This window comes from Microtus oregoni, unplaced genomic scaffold (genome assembly GCF_018167655.1).
Source record: "Microtus oregoni isolate MIOR12 unplaced genomic scaffold, Mior012 000002F_ref0000024, whole genome shotgun sequence".
Lineage (NCBI taxonomy): Eukaryota > Metazoa > Chordata > Mammalia > Rodentia > Cricetidae > Microtus > Microtus oregoni.
Genome location: NW_024543061.1, coordinates 81222273 through 81242546, shown reverse-complemented (window position 1 = coordinate 81242546; position 20274 = coordinate 81222273). Strand labels below are relative to the sequence as shown.

At 39.0% G+C, this 20274-nt stretch overlaps 1 protein-coding gene across 3 annotated transcripts in view; it reads left to right on the top strand.

Annotated features, from left to right (window-relative positions):
• LOC121441010 (solute carrier organic anion transporter family member 1A5-like) overlaps window positions 1-20274 on the top strand; it is an 87385-nt gene that overhangs the window by 13533 nt on the left and 53578 nt on the right. For all 3 annotated transcript variants that reach the window (XM_041642151.1, XM_041642145.1, XM_041642153.1), the window contains exons 4-6: window positions 3554-3695; window positions 15036-15168; window positions 19265-19371. In XM_041642151.1, coding sequence (XP_041498085.1) covers window positions 3554-3695; window positions 15036-15168; window positions 19265-19371 — 382 coding nt within the window. The remainder of the gene's footprint in view (window positions 1-3553; window positions 3696-15035; window positions 15169-19264; window positions 19372-20274) is intronic.

Below are 20274 nucleotides of genomic sequence, written 5' to 3'. Positions count from 1 at the left end.
CTCCCTCTCCACTGTTAAATATTTAAATTACTTTCAATTTATGTTTTTTATGTATATGACTCTTTTGCCCCCATGTATGTTGGTGTACCACTTGTGTGTCTTGTATCGTTGGAGGCCAGAAGAAGGTGCTAAATTCCCTGGAACTAAAGATATAGGTAGTTTTAAAACACAATGTGGGTGCTAAGAACTGAACCCAGGTCCTCAGAAAGAGCAGCCAGTGGTCTTACCTGCTGAGTCATATCTCCATCTTCAAAGCTAAGGGTAATGATGGGTATTCTGATTATCAGTTGCTAACATTAGTAGCATTTATTGTGAAATATCATCAGGTAACATAAACATTTCATCTTTGATTACTGTCTCAGGGTTTCTATTGCAATGAAGGAACACTATATCCACTGCAACTCCTATAAAGGAAAACATTTATTTGGGACTTGTTTACAACTTCTGAGGTTTAGTCCATAACCAAGATGGTGGGAAACATGGGAGCCCAAGGAAGATACGGTTCTCGAAAAGGATCCAAAAGTTCTTCACCCAGATCAACAGGCAACAGGAATAGAGTGGTACTGTGCCCACCTGCAGCTTCTGAATCTTCAGAGCCACCCTTATTGACACTTCCTCCTATAAGGCCAGAGGTCCTAATGCCACTACTTGGTGGCCAGGCATTCAAATCTATGAGTTTATGAGGCCATTCCTAATCAAGCTACCACAGTTACTTCAGAGTTTAATAACAACAGATACTGGTGTGCAGATTATGGGAAAATGTTAAAACCATAAGTTTATAAGTCAAAATTTAGAGATGATTGCTTAAACTTCTCTTAGACTTCTCTGACTTTAGAACTGTCTAGAATGTTAGGGTGGTCAAACAGTCTACAGTGCCAGAGTGGAGTTTCTGCTTCTTAAGTTTAGAAAGCAATGATTAAGAAAAGTGTCCCAGGACAGGGAAACTGAAGGCCTCTATGATCTTTAATCATGTATAGGCCCGGAAATATGAAACTCATGTGAAATGATCAATTATCAATTGCATTCCCTGAAAGATTTGTAGTGGGAAGAGGGCATAGCTCTGCAAATTCCGTTTAGTGTTAGACAAACTTCTAGAACCCTGTTAAAATATATTGAACTCAGTGTTCCTTCTTACCATTTCATTTATTTTTATGTAAATTCTGCTTAGGTTAATCCAAGTTAACCAAGCAGTAAATGCTAACCTAATCCAGGATGGTTTACCTATTATTTCAGATGAGATTCCAGAAATTCCAGAAGCTGGGATAATGACATTACCAACAATCTACTGCTGGGATATAAGTTAAGGGAAACTGAAAGCTCATTCACTACATCATTCAAAATAAGTTCATTAGTAACAGGAAAGTAGTGAGGAGTCTTATCAGGAGAGACACATTTTATCCTAAACCTGAGTGACCCCCAAAATATTCTGCCCTGGGTTTATATGCCATGAACACCACTTAGACTACTGTGTTAGAGGGTTATAGGGCAAGCATATTGCCCCAGTAAGAAAAATAAAACAGATCACTTTGCTGCATTATTGCCTCCAGGAGTGAGATTGTAGCTTGTTTTTCTCAAGAACATAAGGAGGACAAATTGTTGAACCAGCCAAGGACAGCACAAATTCTAATAGTTCTTAATAATAAAAGTCCAGAGTCAGATATCTATTAAGGGGTGAAAGCTGAGAGATCAGATAAGTAGTGCAACTATCTACTAGAGAGAACCTTTAGCTCTACCAAATCGTCACACTGTACTGTGTTCCTGAGTGCCCTGTCTACAAGCCTCAATTGCATCCTCTAATGTAATCGTAAACTGCATTTGTCTCTCTGAAACATCAGACTGACACTGAGGTCCGATCTCCTCCCTTCATCCAATTTTTCCAGTTTTAAATCATGCATTGCATGCTCATAATGAGACCTAACTTTCCTATCGTAATAGTGTTTCCCACCTTTTAACGTGGGAAATAGCTATCTCTTTTAACTAATTTTTCCTTTAAGGAATCCCAATTATCTCAACAAACCTGCCACCAATGACAGTTCAGATGATGGTGAGGGGTGAGGCTAACTGCTGTTGCATAGAACAGTAGGAGCCTGAGCAGGTTCAACAGTGGTCAGAGGAAGGGGGTCCAGAAAAGTCTACCAGGAGAGAAGAAAGGAAAACCTAGTTGGTGAGGTGGTGACTCTGGCTGTGTGTAGCTGCAGCCTATGCCGGTGGTTCAAAACCATGGCCAAGCAGCTTTCTCCTAATTCTTACCCAAAAAGTTGGTCACCAGATGTAGCATAAACCCTTATTGTTCTTAATAATAAAATTCCTCAATTTTCTCCCCGGCCATTTTGTCTACTTCCCATAGCCAAGAAGACAACTATATGTTTTTCCTTTGGTTCACCTTCTTACTTAGCTTCTTTGGGATCACCAGTTGTAGACTCCGTGACCCTTGTTTATGGCTAGAAACCAATTATGAGTGAGTACATCCCATATTCATCTTTTTGGGTCTGGGTTACCTCACTCAGGATAGTGTTTAGAAGTCGGGACCACGAGGGGTGCACCCACCCACTGAGACAGTGGAGCTGATCTATTGGGAGCTCACCAAGTCCAGCTGGACTGTGACTGAAAAAGCATGGGATAAAACTGGACTCTCTGAGCATGGCGAACAATGAGGGCTGATGAGAAGCCAAGGACAATGGCACGGGGTTTTGAACCTACATAATGTGCTGGCTTTGTGGGAGCCTAGCCAGTTTGGATGTTCACCTTCCTAGAAATGGACGGAGAGGGGAGGACCTAGGACTTACCACAGGGCAGGGAAACCTGACTGCTCTTTGGACTGGAGAGGGAGGGGGAGAGGAGTAGGGGGAGGGGGAGAAGGGTGGGAGGAGGGGGAGAAGGGTGGGAGGAGGGGGAGGGAAATGGGAGGCTGGGAGGAGGTGGAAACTTTTTTTTCTCCTTTTCTCAATAAAGAAATGGAAAAAAAAATTCCTGAGTCAGATACTAGAGGGTGAAAGCAGAGAGATCAGAGAACCAGTGCACCCAGCTACTAGAGAGATCATTTACCTCTACCAAATCTGCACTCTGATCTTCAGGCAAACTTTATTTATTGTGTTACATACAAAATATCACTATATTCAAGGACATCTAGAGTCTAGTCATTCCTGAAAACCTGAGCAGATATATTCTTTGGTTAAATTCTGTGTTCTGTTTGTTACCTTCCTTAAAGTGGATAGCACTTGTCTTGGAGATAACCTCATAATGCTGATGACCCATCAGTGACTGTGTTTTACATTGAATAGCTCCATGTCTTTCTGTATGAATAAGGTACACTCATAAAAAAGCAAAGACATACCTTTATACAAAACTCACCGCTGCTAACCTACTATTCTAACTGCATTTCCAGAGTTAGGAGACTATGGTAGAAGGGAGATTGTAATTTAAAATTTCTTCCATGTTCAAGGACTGTTTAATTTGGAAACAAACCTCATGGTAGAGGCTGTTTTGTAAGTAGGTGGTAGATATATAATTAAAAACTAAGTTCTCACTTTTTCTTGAACGTTTTTCTTCCTAGATGTTTCTGTTGGCATTAACAATGGCATATTTAGCCAAAGCACTATCAGGAATGTATTTGATTTCCATGCTCACACAAATAGAGAGGCAATTCAATATCCCCGCATCTGTAGCTGGATTTATCAATGGGAGTTTTGAGATTGGTGAGTTACATTTACTTATTATTACATATTGATATTCTCTCATAATTTCCTGAATAAGATTTTCAAAACTGACATACTTACATGATTCCTGAAGTGATTGAATGGCCTGGTTTGGGTGTGAAGAAACTATTTTTTTAAATATCTCTATAATAATATGTATGTTTTGCCATATACCCTGATATGGCCTCTTTTTCTGACAATTGGAATATGATTTAGAGTGTTAATATCTAATTCCATCACTTGATAACTCAGGCAGACACTAAGGCCTTTTTCAAAGCATTTTAGAAGGTTGCCGTTGGAGCCTGGAGGAACTGGTGTTCTGAAGGAAGGAGCAAATGCTTCTCTGCCCTCACTGTGCCTGTGAAGGTGGCAGCTCTCCACTCATAGACACTAAGGAAGATGAAGATGCTTTCCTGTGTCTGAATTGTGTCAGACACAATTCCAAAGATTTGGGTAATTAGAGTAATGAACTGGAATATGACAGTACAAAGGATGAAGGAGGGTAAGATGTTCTCTATAAACAAGGTGACCTGGATGTCTTTGTTCTTAGTTTTTATTTCCTTCAAAGCGAAATTGTTTTTAATGTGTTTAACCAAAACATCCATGAAAATCAGGACTGTGAAGTAACTAACCCACACTGAGGTTGTTCCATCTTGTCTCCCATTACAAAACATCTTACATGTGTCGTAGGTTTTCTTGGGGCATTCAGCATGAATGCCTTACACAGACTTTTCATAGATTCAGTCATGTTCTAGTGTGTTAGATGTAGCAAGTGCTATTCATTCATTATCCAAGATCCTAAAGAACACATTGTACTAGGGAAGACAGTCTCTTAAAAAGGTAAAGGTGATCTGGAAATAGAATCGACAAGTAAATGTGAAGGGGAGCTGTGTACAGAGGGTGAACCATTAAATAGTTTGCACGGGGATCAAACCAGTCCCGTATTGTTGTTAAGGTTTCCATCCTGCTTGGTTCCTGCAGTCATTAAGTACCAAAGAAATCACACAGAAGTCTACATTAGTTATAAACTGATTGACCCATTAGCTCAGGCTTCTTATTAATGCTTATAACATATTATCCCATTATTTTTGTCTATGTTAGCGACTTTCTCAGTACCTTTTTCAGCAAGGCAGTCACATCTTGCTTCTTCTGTGGTCTGGTCACAACTGCAGAGGAATGGGCTTCCTTCTTCCCAGAATTCTCCTGTCTTCATTAACCTGCCCCATTTCTGTCTGGTTGTCCTGCCTATACTTCCTGCCTGGCTACTGGCCAATCAGCGATTATTTAAAATATAATTGACGGAACACAGACCATCGTGCCACATCACTTCCCCCTCATTTATTAAAAAAAAAAGGAACTCTGAATCTTTTATCCTTTGTTTAGCTTTTCTCCTTACCATTAGCCATAACAACTTGTAATCAACATTCCAAACAAAGGAAAATATCCATAGTCCATTTTGGGGAATATGGGAGTAATTTTCCAGGCTACTTCCTGCTTCTTGGGCATGCTCATAATATTATGGGTACCTAAAGAAAATTTAGAATTATGATCAAGTCTTGACTGGAGTATCCTCTGAGGCTTGATCATCTGAGGCAGCAGTCTTGAATGTGTTCTAGATGTAGAACTCAGACATCTGTGCCATCTGTTCCTACCAGAAATTTCTCAGGTGGTCTTCCTTGATCACCCCTGACGTTTCTTAACTCAGAATACATTCATAGCCTCAAACTTTCTGTGGAATCAAAAGCAAAACCTCTGCTCCAAAGTAACATACCTTTTGACTTCAATTTTGAAGTTGCAGTATTTTCAAAATATCTATCATGGATTAATACAGCAGCATTTATAAATAAATATCTTTTAACAGCTGTTGCTTCTTCTTCATCATTTTTAAATTCAAAGATAACATACAGTATCTAGACCCTCTGAGTATTTTTAATCTTTATGTGGCTGTATTTTAACCTCTCCTTCTTTTATTTTTACTTTTAATTTTTGGCTTTATAAGACAGATTCTCTATGTATCTTTGGCTGTCCTGGAACTCTCTCCATAGACCAGGCTGTCTTAGAACTCACAGAAATCTTCCTACCTCTGCCTTCCAAGTACTGGGATTAAATGTGTGTACCACCACACCTTGAATTCATAGATATCTGTCTGCCTTTGCCTCCCAAGCATTGGGATTAAAGGTGTATATCACCACACCCAACTACTCTCTTTTTTCCTTTTTTCCCCAAGTCTACACATATTTTTAAACACAAAGTAAAACATTTAGAGGGTTTTTTCTTTGAATCTATTTTTACTGTATATATCTCTCTTTTTCTGACCACATGAGTTTTTAATTTGCTAAGCAATGTTGGTAGGATTAAAGGCGTGGCTTTGACAGCTTGATGCAGCCCATACCTTAGCTTTCTGAGATTCCATGTTCAGGGCTGAGGTACTGGCTGAAGCCATGTTTATTTCCACAACTCTATGGCATTTCAAGGTCCCTGAAACCAACAGAAATCATGTGGTCACCTTTTCATCAACATCTTTTAAGTGTTTTGTGGCAGGACCTCTTTAAAGAACTGCAAGGTGTTGCACCTAATTCTGAGTCAGGAAGCCTTTCTTAAACAAGAGTGTTTGCCTCTAGCAAGCAAAGCCCACCTGAGAAAATGTTGCTATCAATAAGCCATGCTTAACTCTATTCTTTTCTGTCTAGGATTACTTCCTAAGTTCTGTCAGGCTTTGTGTGGATGCAGTCACCACATGTTGTGTGGCATTTGTTGTTGGGATTTCTGTTCAGCCCAGTTCTCCCACAAAGCCAGAACATGAAGTAGGATCAAAACCCAGTGCGAATGTCCTTGGTGTCTCATCAGCCCTCATTGTCCACCATGTCCAGAGAGTCCAGTTTTATCACATGCTTTTTCAGTCCCAGGCCAGCTGGCCTTGGTGAGCTCCCAATAGATCAGTCCCAATGTCTCAGTGGGTGGGTGCACCCCTCATGGTCCTGACTTCCTTGATCATGTTCTCCCACCTTGGTCATTGGGACCTTGGGAGCTCATTCCAGTGCTCCAATGTGGGGCTCTTTCTCTATCTCCATCCATGGCCAGATGAAGGTTCTATGGTGATATGCAAGATATTCATCAGTACGGCTATGAGATAGGGCCATTTCAGGTTCCCTATCCTCAGCTGCCCATGGAACTAACTGGGGACATCCCCCTTGGCATCTGGGAGCCCCTCTAGGTTCAAGTTTCTTGCCAACCCTAAGATGGCTCCCTTAATTAAGATCTATGCTTCCCTGCTCCCACATCCATCCTTCATTTATCCCAACCATCCCATTTCCCCAAGCTCCCCCCATTCTCCCTTTCTCACTTTTCTCTCCCCATCTCCCCTTACCCCCATTACACCCCACCCACAAGATCCCAATTTTTTGCCCAGCAATCTTGTCTACTTCCCATATCCACGAGTATAACTATATGTTTTTCTTTGGGTTCACCTTCTTATTTAGTTTCTTTAGGATCACAAATTATAGACTCAATGTCCTTTATTTATAGCTAGAAACCAATTATGAGTGAGTACATCTCATGTTCATCTTTTTGGGTCTGGGTCACCTAACTCAGGATAGTGTTTTCTATTTCCATGCAAAATTAAAGATGTCGTTTTTTTTTTTTTTTTTACCACTGAGTAGTACTCTAATGTGTATATATTCCACACTTTCTTCATCCATTCTTCCATTGAAGGACATCTAGATTGTTTCCAAGTTCTGGCTATTACAAATAATGCTGCTATGAACAAAGTTGAACAAATGCTTTTGTCATATGATAGGACATCTTTTGGGTATATTCCCAAGAGTGGTATTGCTGGGTCCAGGTGTAGGTTGATCCCGAATTTCCTGAGAAACAGCCACACTGCTTTCCAAAGTGGCTGCACAAGATTGCATTCCCACCAGCAATGGATGAGGGTACCCCTTCCTCCTCAACCTCTCCAGCAAAGGCTATCCTTAGTGTTTTTGATTTTAGCCATTCTGACAGGTGTAAGATGATATCTCAAAGTTGTTTTGATTTGCATTTCCCTGATCGCTAAGGAGGTTGAGCATGACCTTAAGTGTCTTTTGGCCATTTGAACTTCTTCTGTTGAGAATTCTCTGTTCAGTTCAGTGCCCCATTTTTTAATTGGATTAATTAGCATTTTAACATCTAGTTTCTTGAGTTCTTTATATATTATGGAGATCAGACTTTTGTCTGTTGTAGGGTTGGTGAAGATCTTCTCCCAGTCAGTAGGTTGCCTTTTTGTTTTAGTGACAGTGTCCTTTGCTTTACAGAAGTTTCTCAGTTTCAGTAGGTCCCATTTATTCGATGTTGCTCTTTATGTCTGTGCTGCTGGGGTTACACATAGAAAGTGATCTCCTGTGCCCATATGTTGTAGGGTACTTCCCGTTTTCTCTTCTATCAGGTTCAGTGTGTTCAGATTGATATTGAGGTCTTTGGTCCATTTGGACTTGAGTTTTGTGCATGATGATAGATATGGGTCTATTTTCATTCTTCTACAGGTTGACATCCAGTTGTGCCAGCACCATTTGTTTAAGATGCTTTCTTTCTTCCATTGTATACTTTTAGTTCCTTTATGGAAAATGAGGTGTTCATAGGTTTGCGGATTAAAATCCAGGTCTTCTATATGATTCCATTGGTCCACTTCTCTGTTTTTATGCCATTACCATGCTGTTTTCATTACAATAGCTCTGTAATAGACTTTGAAGTCAGGGATGGTAATGCCTCCAGAAATTCCTTTATTGTATAAGATCTTTTTGGCTATCCTGGGTTTTTTGTTGTTCCATATAAAGTTGATTATTATCCTTTCAAGATCTGTGAAGAATTTTGATGGATCCTTGATGGGGATTGCATTGAATCTATAAATTGCCTTTGGTAGAATTGCCATTTTTACTATGTTGATCCTCCCAATCCAAGAGCAAGGGAGGTCCATCCATTTTTTGGTATCCTCTTCAATTTCTTTCTTCAATGCCTTAAAGTTCTTGTCAAATAGATCTTTCACTTCCTTGGTTAGACTTACCCCAAGATATTTTATGCTGTTTGTGGATGTCATGAAAGGTGAAGCTTCTCTGATTTCCCTCTCTGCTTCCATATCCTTTGTATATAGGAGGGCAACTGATTTTTTGGAGTTGACTTTGTATTCTGCTGCATTACTAAAGGTGTTTATCAGCTGTAGGAGTTCTTTGGTGAAGTTTTTGGGGTCGCTTATGTACACTATCATACCATCTGCAAGTAACGAAAGTTTAACTTCTTCCTTTCCAATTCGAATCCCCTTGATCCCCTTATGTTGTCTTATTGCTATTGCTAGAACTTCAAGCAGTATATTAAATAGGTATGGAGAGAGAGGACAGCCTTGTCATGTTCCTGATTTTAGTGGGATGGCTTTGAGTTTCTCTCCATTTAATTTGATGTTAGCTGTCGGCTTGTTGTAAATAGATTTTATTATATTTAGGTATGACCCTTTTATCCGTAATCTCTCCAAGACTTTTAATCAAAAAGGGATGTTGAATTTTGTCAAATGCTTTTTCAGCATCTAATGAAACGATCATATTTTTTCTTTTAGTTTATTTATATGATGGATTACATTGATAGATTTGTGTATGTTGAACCAGCCCTGCGTCTCTGGGATGAAGCCTACTTGGTCATAATGGATAATTTTTCTAATGTGTTCTTGGATTTGTTTCCCAGGATTTTATTGAGGATTTTTGTGTCAATGCTAATGAGTGAGATTGGCCTGTAATTCTCTTTCTTGGTTGAGTCTTTGTGTGGTTTTGTTATCAGAGTAACTGTAACTTCATAAAAGGAATTTGGCAATTTCTCTTCTGTGTCTATATTGTGAAATACATTAAGGAGTATAGGTATTAGGTCTTCTTGGAAGTTCTGGTAGAATTCTGCATTGAAACCATCTGGTCCTGGGCTTTTTTGGTAGGGAGGTTTTTTGATAACAGCTTCTAATACTTGGCGACTAACAGGTCTATTTAGATTGTTCACCTGGTCCTGGTTTAACTTCGGTATATGGTATTTATCTAAAAAAATGTCCATTTCTTTCACATTTTCCAGTTTTGTGGCACACAGGCTTTTGTAGTAAGTCTAATGATTCTCTGAATTTCCTCTGTGTCTGTGGTTATGTCCCCCTTTTCATTTCTGATCTTATTAATTTGTATATTCTCTCTCCGCCATTTGATTAGTTTGGATAGGAGTTTTCAAATCTTGTTTATTTTCTCCAGGAACCAGCTTTTTGTTTCATTGATTCTTTGGATTGTTTTCTGTGTTTCTCTTTTGTTGATTTCAACCCTCAGTTTGATTATTTCCAGTCTTCTACTCCTCCTAGATGAGTCTGCTTCTTTTTTTCTAGAGTTTTCAGGTGGGCTGTTAAGTCTCCAATGTGTGCTTTCTCTGTTTTCTTTAAGTGGGCACTTAGTGCTATGAACTTTCCTCTTGGGACTGCTTTCATAGTGTCCCATACATTTGAGTATGTTGTTTCTTTATTTTCATTGAATTCAAGGAAGACTTTAATTTCTTTCTTTTTTCTACCTTGATCCAGGTGTGGTTCAGTAGTTGACTGTTCAGTTTCCATGAGTTTGTAGCCTTTCTGGGGGTAGCATTGTTGTTGAATTCTAACTTTAATCCATAGTGATCTGATAAGACACAGGTGGTTACTAATATTTTTTTGTGACTGTGGACATTCGCTTTGTTACCAAGTATGTCGTCAATTTTTGAGAAGATTCCATGAGCTGCCGAGAAGAAGGGTGCTTTTATATTAGGGGCATAGATATTCAGGTTTGAGACTTCATCCTGATGAATTGTTCCGGTTATGAGTATTTCCCTTCTTTGGGTTGTGCTGGTGTAGGGTCTCTAGATGTCTTAGTTATTGTGGTCATTGTTGGTCTCCTTGGTTTGTGATTTTCCTTCTATTACTTTCTGTAAGGCAGGATTTGTGGCTATGGATTGTTTAAATTTGTTTTTATCCTGAAAAAAAAATGTTTTCTCCATTTATAGTGAATGAAAGCTTGGCTGGGTATAGTAGTCTGGGCTTGCATCCATGGTCTCTTAGTTTTTGCAGTACATCTATCTGGACCTTCTGGCTTTCATGGTTTCCATAGAGAAGTCAGGTGTAAGTCTGATAGATTTACCTTTATAAGTAACTTGGCCTTTTTCCTTTGCAGCTGTTAATATTCTTTCTTTATTCTGTATGCTTTGTGTATTGACTATTATATGGCGAGGGTTTTTTTTTTTTTTTTGATCCAGTCTATTTGGTGTTCTGTAGCCTTTTTGAACCTTAATAGGTATTTCTTTAGGCTGGAAAAGTTTTCTTCTATAATTTTATTAAATATATTTTCTGGACCATTGAGCTGTACTTCTTTTCCTTCTTCTACTCTTATTATTCTTAGGTTTGGTCTTTTTTTTTTTTTTTTGGTTTTTCGAGACAGGGTTTCTCTGTGGTTTTGGAGCCTGTCCTGGAACTAGCTCTTGTAGATCAGGCTGGTCTCGAACTCACAGAGATCCACCTGCCTCTGCCTCCCGAGTGCTGGGATTAAAGGCGGGCACTACCACCGTCCAGCTCTAGGTTTGGTCTTTTATTGTGTCCCAGATTTCCTGAATGTTTTGTGATGAGAGTTTGTTGGATTTGCTGTTTTCTTTGATCAGTGAGTTTATTTTCTCTATGGTATCTTCTGAATCTGAGACTCTTTCTTCTATCTCTTCTATTCGGTTGGTTATGCTTGTTTCTGTGGTCTCTATTCATTTACCTAGATTTTTCATGTCCAGCCGGCCCTCTGTTTTTGTTTTCTTCCTTGCCTCCATTTCAGTTTTCAAGTCTTGAACTGTTTCCATTATCTGTTTGATTGTTTTTCCTTGGTTTCCTAGGATATCATTGACTGATTTACTCAATTCTTCATTTCTGTTATTCTTCTCATCCATTTCTCTAAGGGTATTTTTTACATGCTGTTTAAGGGTCTCAATCACTTTGAAAAAGTCAATTTTTTTCTACTTCTTCTTGATTAAGGTGTTCATGTCCTCCCATTGTGAGGTTGCTGGGTTCTGGTGGTTTCATGTTTTTTTCAAACTGTTGGGTGAATTCTTGCATTGGCGCCTGCCCATCTCTTCCTCTGAATGCTCCCCTATGGACCTTCTTTTATAGGATCCGGTCTCCTTGCCCACTGATGAACCTTCCCAATGATGGCACTCCCAAGTGATGGCTCTCCTGGTGCCTAGATCAGATCTCCATGCTTCTTGGGTAGCTCGTAAACAAAGGGCTTACCTTGCTTGCCACAGGCAGGCTATTGAGACAAAGGAACTACTGCTCTCCTGGTTGCCCTCACGATTCAGTCCCAGTGCCCGAACAGGATGAGCTGGGTGATTTTATGTGCCTGAAGAGGGGAGGGAGGCAAAAGGAGGGTGTTCTGGATGCACACTGGGTGGGATAAGAAGAGAGAGGCAGTATCTGGGGAGTATATGCCCTGCAGGAAGACCAGGAAGTATAGGGTGGGATGAACGTCTGAGTTCTGTTTCCTGGGCTGCTGCCGCGGGTCAGTAACTCACTCACCCCAGTGATGGCTCTCCTGGTGCCTAGATCAGATCTCCATGCTGCTTGGGTAGCTCGTAAACAAAGGGCCTACCTTGCTTGCTGCAGGCAGGCTATTGAGACAAAGAAACTCCTGCCCGCCCAGTTGCCTTCACGATTGGTTCCCAGCACCCAAATAGGCTGAGCTGGGTGATGTTATGTGCCCCAAAAGGGGAGGGAGGCAGGAGAGGGGGGTTTTGGGTGCAAGCTGTGTGGGATAGGAAGAGAGAGGCAGTATCTGGGGAGTATATCCCCTGCAAGAAGGCCCCGGCCCAGTTCTTGCAGTCATTAAGTCCCGCCAAAAATCACACAGAAGTCTACATTAGTTATAAACTGATTGTCCCATTAGCTCAGCCTTCTTATTAACTCTTATAACTTATATTAGCCCATTATTCTTGTCTATGTTAGCCTCTGGCTCCATACCTTTTTCAGGAAGGCAGTCACATATTGCTTCTTCTGTGGCCGGGTCACAACTGCAGATGAATGGGCTTCCTTCTTCCCAGAATTCTTCTGTCCTCACTGTATTATGGGAAGGTGGAAGTTATTAGAACATGAACCTGGAGAAGTGTGCAGGGATGAAATATGGATAGAGAGTGTGGCTTGCTCTAGAGTATGTATGTCTTTTATCCCTCTGGTGGCAGAAAGACAGTATGGGGTTGGAAAAGGTCATGATCTTTCTATGCTGAGGACTCATATTGAAAACCCAATGCCACCTGAATTCTGGATAATGCTTTAGTTATAAAAAATCAAACTGTATAGATCAAAAGGAATGCAGTTACACTGAAGTATAATTGTCAGAACATTTAAACGTCTTATCAGAAAGGAATATTCATGCTTTTTAACAAGGCAAAGATCATCTACATCTGATTTTCTAATAATTATTGACTGCAGTCAATTATTGACCTTTTGCTGTATTTACAACATCCACAAGGTTATAGGCCTTTTGGTGACAGAATGATGGCTCCTCACGCCATCATTGCTTTCTACACTACCATGAACAGAAATGCTAATGTCCAGTTAATGAGTTTTGAAAACAATTCCTACTCAAGTTAATGGAAAACTCTAATTTCTGTGAAATCACTGATTTTTAAACTAAAGGTAAAAAAGTCCTATTTAAAGTTGAAAATTATAATACCACCACTGACTGGCAGGTGACTTAAGGGAAGTCTTAAATGCAATCATTGACCAGTGAATGCAGCATTTGATAGGCTTTTCCCTACCAAATGGTAGTTTTGGTAGTTTTGCAAGCAACCTTACCAGAGCCTAGATAGCACCTTCCCATATCCCACACACCTTCCCCCAAATTATTTGAGGGGGATAGCAAAGCAATCTAAAGGCCATTTATGCCTAATGTGAAGAAGGGAGGCTTTTCTTTTCAAACAAGAGATTTCAGACAAGATTCTGTGCATCCATGGTTGTTCATCAATAGACTAGAAAGATGCTCAGAGTTCAAACAATTGGTGTCCTGGGACATTACCTTCTGCATGATGATATCAATGACAGGTCTTGGAGGGACCTATACAGAGGCGGGGGTACATACCATTCAAAATAGTGCACCACCTCTTCTATGTAGATAGCAGACAATATAGAAATAGAATTTGATGAAAAACAGTCTTCAAACATCTTTGAAATATTTAAGATGACTGAGAAATTTTCTAAGCCATTAAAGAAGTGGTGCCTGAGTTTTCTGACCATTGCTTTATATATAGTATAAGGAGAGTTAAATATTCATCAAAATAAAAGTATGAGATTTGTAGAGTGTTTACTTATATATTTATTTCTTTTTAATTCCCCTTTCTTTTATAAAAAATACTGATTAATTGACCTAGGTCTCAAACATTTTAGACAAAACATTTGACCAATCTATCTTCAGCTCGTTTATTTACTTTTTATTTTTAGAAAGTTCACAGTAAGATTCCCAGACTGGTATTGATCTCACTCTGTAGACCAGGCCATATTTGATCTTTAAGTCTTTCTGTCTTACCATACCCTATGACTGGGGAAGGCAGCTTTGTGCCAACAGGACACACTTTTTCTTTCATTTCTTAAGCATATTTATCAAAGGCCCTTAAGTCAGAATGGGGCTCTCCACTAGGTTTTAAACCTAAGCTTTCTCCTAAACCACAGAGATGAATATTTGATTTGAACTTTTGACTCCTGCAATCTAGACCTAAGACATGGTTGGAGGGTTAGGACTCTGACCTCTCTGTTAACAGTATTGCTTGATCTAAGGAAGGATGTGACAGTATAAGCAGACATCCTGATTGACCATGTTGAGCGATTAAGGAATTTTTGAATACTAAGTTAAAAAACATGAATCCATTTGATTCTGCATAGAGTTATTATTAGGCATGAGAAGAGGTCAGAGGTGATGTGTAGGCTGACACCTGCTTTTTTATATTTTACCAAGAGCTGCATATTCCTGAATAGAGCGTTTAATATTCTTCAGAATGGAAAAGAAATTTTCATCAGGGTCACACCTGATATGTGTGTGTGTGTTTGTGTGTGTATGTATGTATACACACACAATCACATACACAGACACACACACACACACACACACATATATATATATATATATATATATATATATATATATATATATATATATTTAGTCTCTCTCTCTCTCTCTCTCTATATATATATATATATATATATATATATATATTTCTTAAGGTGGTTATTTCAACAATGGAGAGGCTGTTGACTATGATCTGCAAATATTTTACTAAAACAACATTCTCATTTCCTTCTCCTAGGAAACCTTTTGTTGATCGTATTTGTGAGTTATTTTGGAACAAAACTGCACAGGCCTATCATGATTGGTGCTGGTTGTATGGTTATGGGCCTAGGGTGTTTCTTAATATCACTTCCTCATTTCCTGATGGGACGGTGAGTATTCCAGCCTTTGATTAAATTTTCTGTAAATGAAATGAGGGTCAGAATTTTTTCCCTGGGAAGAGCAATGCTCCCCCGAAGTACAGAAGGCTAAAATGGAAATTGGAAGATATGGTCTCCATTCTACCAATATGATTTATGAATCTTGTGACCTTCAGTCTCCTTAAAGTCCAATCCAGTTCACTGTGAAGTGGGGACTTGAAAGACTGCTTTCAGGAAGCTTGGACACCAGAACCGATTCTCTGAATCTGCCTAAACCTGTGCTGCATCACTCATCAGGATAATGTAGACACTCCAGATGCAAGGAGTCTACTGTTTGATTTAATCACAGATGAGCGAGAGATAGACTAATGTGAATATTTATTTTTATTTTCATGCTTTGCAAAGTGTCTTATATAGAAAATCGTAAAATTTAAATTATGTTCAAATATCTCTTTCCCTGTTTTCTGCTTTCTAGGAATAGTTTTTAGTTTTGGTTATTTATTTATTTATTTTTTTGCTTGCCTGGATAGCTTGTAAGTTTTTAATACTTTAACACTATTTTTTTCTCTAGGTTTAATACTTAGTCATTTTCCCCCATTTGATTGAGTTTCTTTGAGTCTCTCACTATTTCACAAGCCTCTCATTGACTGGTAGGATAAAGACCTTCAACACAAGTCAAAGACTTCAGTGTTTTTCCAAGCATGCCCCTTGCTGTTGTCTGCTGTGCTTCTCCTGCCTCTGAACAGTAAATCTCTAGACCAGCTCAGAACCATTTCCTTATGATTCTGCATCTCTCCTTTCCTTATGAATTTGTTTGGATTCCTTCCCTCATCTTCCTCTTCCTCTTGCCTCCACTCTAGTCTTTTTTATTATTTCTTTTTTCTTGTTTTATTTCATTTTTAAGATCTTTAATCAGTTTTATTTGTATGAGTGTTTTACCTGCATGTACATCCACCTACTATGTGTGTGTGTGTGTGGTGCCTGCAGTGATCAGAAGAGTGTGTCTTTTCTCCCAGGAAGTGGAGTTAGAGATGGTTAGTGGGTGCTAGAAAATGAACCTAGATTCTCTTCAAGAGTAACAAGTGCACTTAAACATGGAGTCGTATCTCTAGTGTTGTTCTGTTTTTCTTTTTGTGATGAAATCTTGTTATAAAGCCCAGGTTAGAATTCATTATGTAGCTTAGGCTGGATACAAACTCTTGGTGATATTCCCAATTCAGTCTTCCAAGTGTTGTTATTACAAGGATGACCATCAAAACAACCACTCTCCAGATCCACCTGCCTCTGCCTCCTTCAGCAAATCCTACTGGCCTGTGCCACCAGAACCGGCTAAAACAACCATTTTTTTCCTCTTTCTTATGCTTAATTATGCACTAGAGGAACATCCTACCCTCTGATTCCCTGTTTACTTTCTCTCGCATTTTTCTGTAGAGAAAAAAAAATCCCTATAGCCTTTAAAGACATTGACTCAAAGTTTGTGCATTTTGGAATTAGAATTTGTATTCTAACTACTGTGACTTGTTTCTCTTTTATCTCCACAATTTGACATTGATGATGATTGGTTTAAGTCCTTTGCCACCTCTATCAGCTGCTTTTGGTCAGGAAATTATTTAAAAAGATTTTTGTACTCTTTCTGGTGTAGGAGGTCCTTCAGTACTTGTGTTGCTTTCATTGATTAATAAAGAAACTGCTTTTGGCCTCGAGATATAAGCTAGCCAGGCAGCTGGAACAAGGGGCCCCACTCCCAGTATAAATCTTTTCCCACTTATTAGTTTTTCCACTTGGAGAGGTGGAGGATGAATCTGAGGATCTTGAAATTCTTTATATATGCTTTACCCCTCACTTTAGACTATGCTTTATGTACTCAGCTGGGCCCTGAGTTTGGATTCTCTTCATGCAGTTTTCAGTAGATCTGAAACATTCCCTATTGTTTCCCGAACCATGATATTTATATTTCCCTTACCGTGTGATTCAGGGACATTCTTACATCTATATCCCAATCTCAAGATTTTATTGAGCTTAAATGACCACATTTTTAATCCCTCATTCAGACTTTCTTTTCACCTATATTGTACTGGTGAAGGAGTGTGTGTGCTTTCATATGAGGTCAGGAAACAACTCTCAAGAGTAGTGTTTCTCTGCCTACTCTGTGGGACCTGACATGCAATCTAGGTTGTCAGGCGTGCACACAGGCATCTGTAACCACGGAGGCATCTGGTATTTCACAAGTCATTTTTATATATATATATATATATATATATATATATATATATATATATATATATATATATAATTTTTGAAAGTAAATCCCATGTAGCTCAGGCTGGCCTTAAATTTACTCTGTATTTAAGGACAATCATGAACTTCTTATTTTTTTGTCTCTATCTCCTGAGTGCTAGAATTATAGGCCTGATCCATCATACTTGGTTTCATTGAGTGCTTAGGATCAAGTCCAGAATTGGAGTAGGCCAGGCAATAATGTACCGAGTGATCTACACCTGCATCTCTAGATTTATCTATCTGTGAGTAAATGGCCATTTCCCTTTTTCATTTTGACCTTTTTCATGCCATTTTATTGTCACTTGGGAATAAATAGATGCTGAATGCACAACCTCATGTTAAGTGAACACTGAATGAAATAAAGAATATTTTAGCTTCTCAGTGTTTTTGCATGGAATTGAAAGTATGCACATGGAATTAAAATTATTTTTTACTCTTGATTTTATTCAAATTAATGTCAAAAAATATTTGGATATAATTAAGCTTTCCCACCTTCTGTCAAAGGTGGTAATTCTTTGAAGCTATCCTGTTCTTACTGGGTCATGAGAACAGAGACACACTTACTTGTTCATAGTTCACTGGCAACTTCTGTGGGGACATCCAGGCAGCAGTTTTTGGAGAAGCAGTTCTGACTTCTGTGCCATAGTATGCAGCTTAAAAATTACAATGTTGAACAATTATAAATAAATAAATAAATAAATATATAAATAGAAATAAAGGAAATCCAGCATGCATATAATTGGAAGAGTCTTAACTGGACACATTGTCCTCTACTGTTCCATTCTGTCATTTTCTGACCAAAGTTCATTAGCACTTTTTTTCCTAAGGACACTGCCTTGTCAGGAGATGGATTCTGTCACCTCTTGTGACATGAATTCTTTTTCCTGTTGAAATTAATGAGTACCTTATGAGAATGATTGTTTAAATTCTCAGAAAGGGAGGATATGACCATAGCTCAGAAAATGCGGAGCAACTGTCTTGATTTGTGTTGTTTTGTGTCTCTCTAAAGCTTTTTATTTTCTCTGTGATACTTTAGTGAGTCTCTTTTTCATTCTTGCTTTTGTTCTTTATCTCTCCCGGCTGATTCCTAGGAAATAGTCATTTAGAAATAACAAAGGGTTGGCATTAGAGAACCTGAAAGATATGTCACCTACATGTAGAGGCTTGAGAGCTAACTATAAAGAATGGGCATTTTTTTGTGATAATAAATTTCTTTTGATGATATTTATTATTTTTATTTTATTCAAGTTTTTAATATTGAGTTTTGCTTTTTGTTTGCTTGTTTTTATTATGTTTTGTTTTATTTTCAAATAGGCTCTGTGAAGCCCAGTCTCACCTCAAACTAGCTGCATAGCTGAGGGGGACCTTGAGCTTCCTCTTCTCCAGTGCTAGGGTGGCAGGAAAGGACCACCACACCCTGACAATGCATTATGGAGTTCAGGCCTACAACTACATGTCCATCTTCATGATACAAATTTCTGTTTCTATTTATTTGTTTGTGTATGTGTGTGTGTCTGTGTGCCTGTGTCTGAGGATGCATGGTCGGTGTAGATATTTACATGTAGAGATCAGAGGACCACTTTATGGAGTCACTCCTCTCCCTCTCCCGTTATTTCCAGGAATGAGCTCAGGCCATCAGACTGTGCAGAGAGTTCTTTATTTGCTGTGTCATCTCTCTGGCCTAGCAATGATGACCAGAATGACTGCTGTGGAAACATGCTTGTGTGGCCTCTGGGTACTGTGTTTTTAGGGGAGCAGGAATCAGTGATCTGTAGATGCTCTCATTGCCCTCAGGTCCTCAAGGTGAATGTTTTCTGTGTCCACACAGATACGAATATGAGAAAACGATCTTACCTTCAAGTAACTTGTCCTCAAACAGCTTCTTGTGTTTGGGAAACAGAAGTCAGACCCTAATGCCAACACCAGACCCAGGAGGTAACTAATACTTCTTATTGCTTTCACTCAGAGACTCAGTCACAGAACACTCTTTTATGAAGGATTGTGAATGTGAAGTAGGCACCTAAGACGAATGAACAATCTTCGTTTCCCTCTTCAGGGAAGGGAGCTGTGCAAAAACATGAAATACTTTGCTCCCTGAGTTTGAATATATTCAGTAAGACTCCTTTGTTTATTAATGTGAGTATAATAAAAATTAAGTAAAAGACATCTACTAAAGTACCATTGAAGAATTAGTCCCACAATGGAAAATGACTTAAAAGGACAGATCTAGACTCGTGATGTGATCTATGCGATTGGTCTAGTTTGGTTTTCTGTTGCTGTAATAAAACATGGACTAAGCCAACCCAGTTAGAAAAAAAAGTTATCTAGCCTACAAATTATACCCAATTATGATGGAAGCCAAGGCAGGAATCTGGAGAGAGTGAACAAATCAGAGAGCACTAAAGAGTGCCTCATACTTGCTATGTCCTCTGGCTTGGTCAGCTACCTCTCTTATACAGCCTAGACCCAGATATCCAAGGATGGTACCAATCACAGTGTTCTGTGAAATCTCACATCAATTAGCCAGGAAGAAAATGTCTCATACACACGCCCACAAGCCAATCTGATGGAGGCAGTTCCTCAAATGAGATACTTTCTTTCAGGTACATCTAGAGTTGTGTCACATTGATAATAACTAGCCATCACAGTGATTTTACAATAAGATATACAGACAAAAACTTTTCCAGATCTGTACTGTGCACCTGAAGCACCAAAGATGAGAATTTGAATACATAGAGATGGAAACAGATTTTACTTTAATTAGGAATAAGTAAGAGTTAGACCTCAAAATCCAGTTGTGCCTAGGACACTTATGGGCTTCCACTGATTAATCCAAAG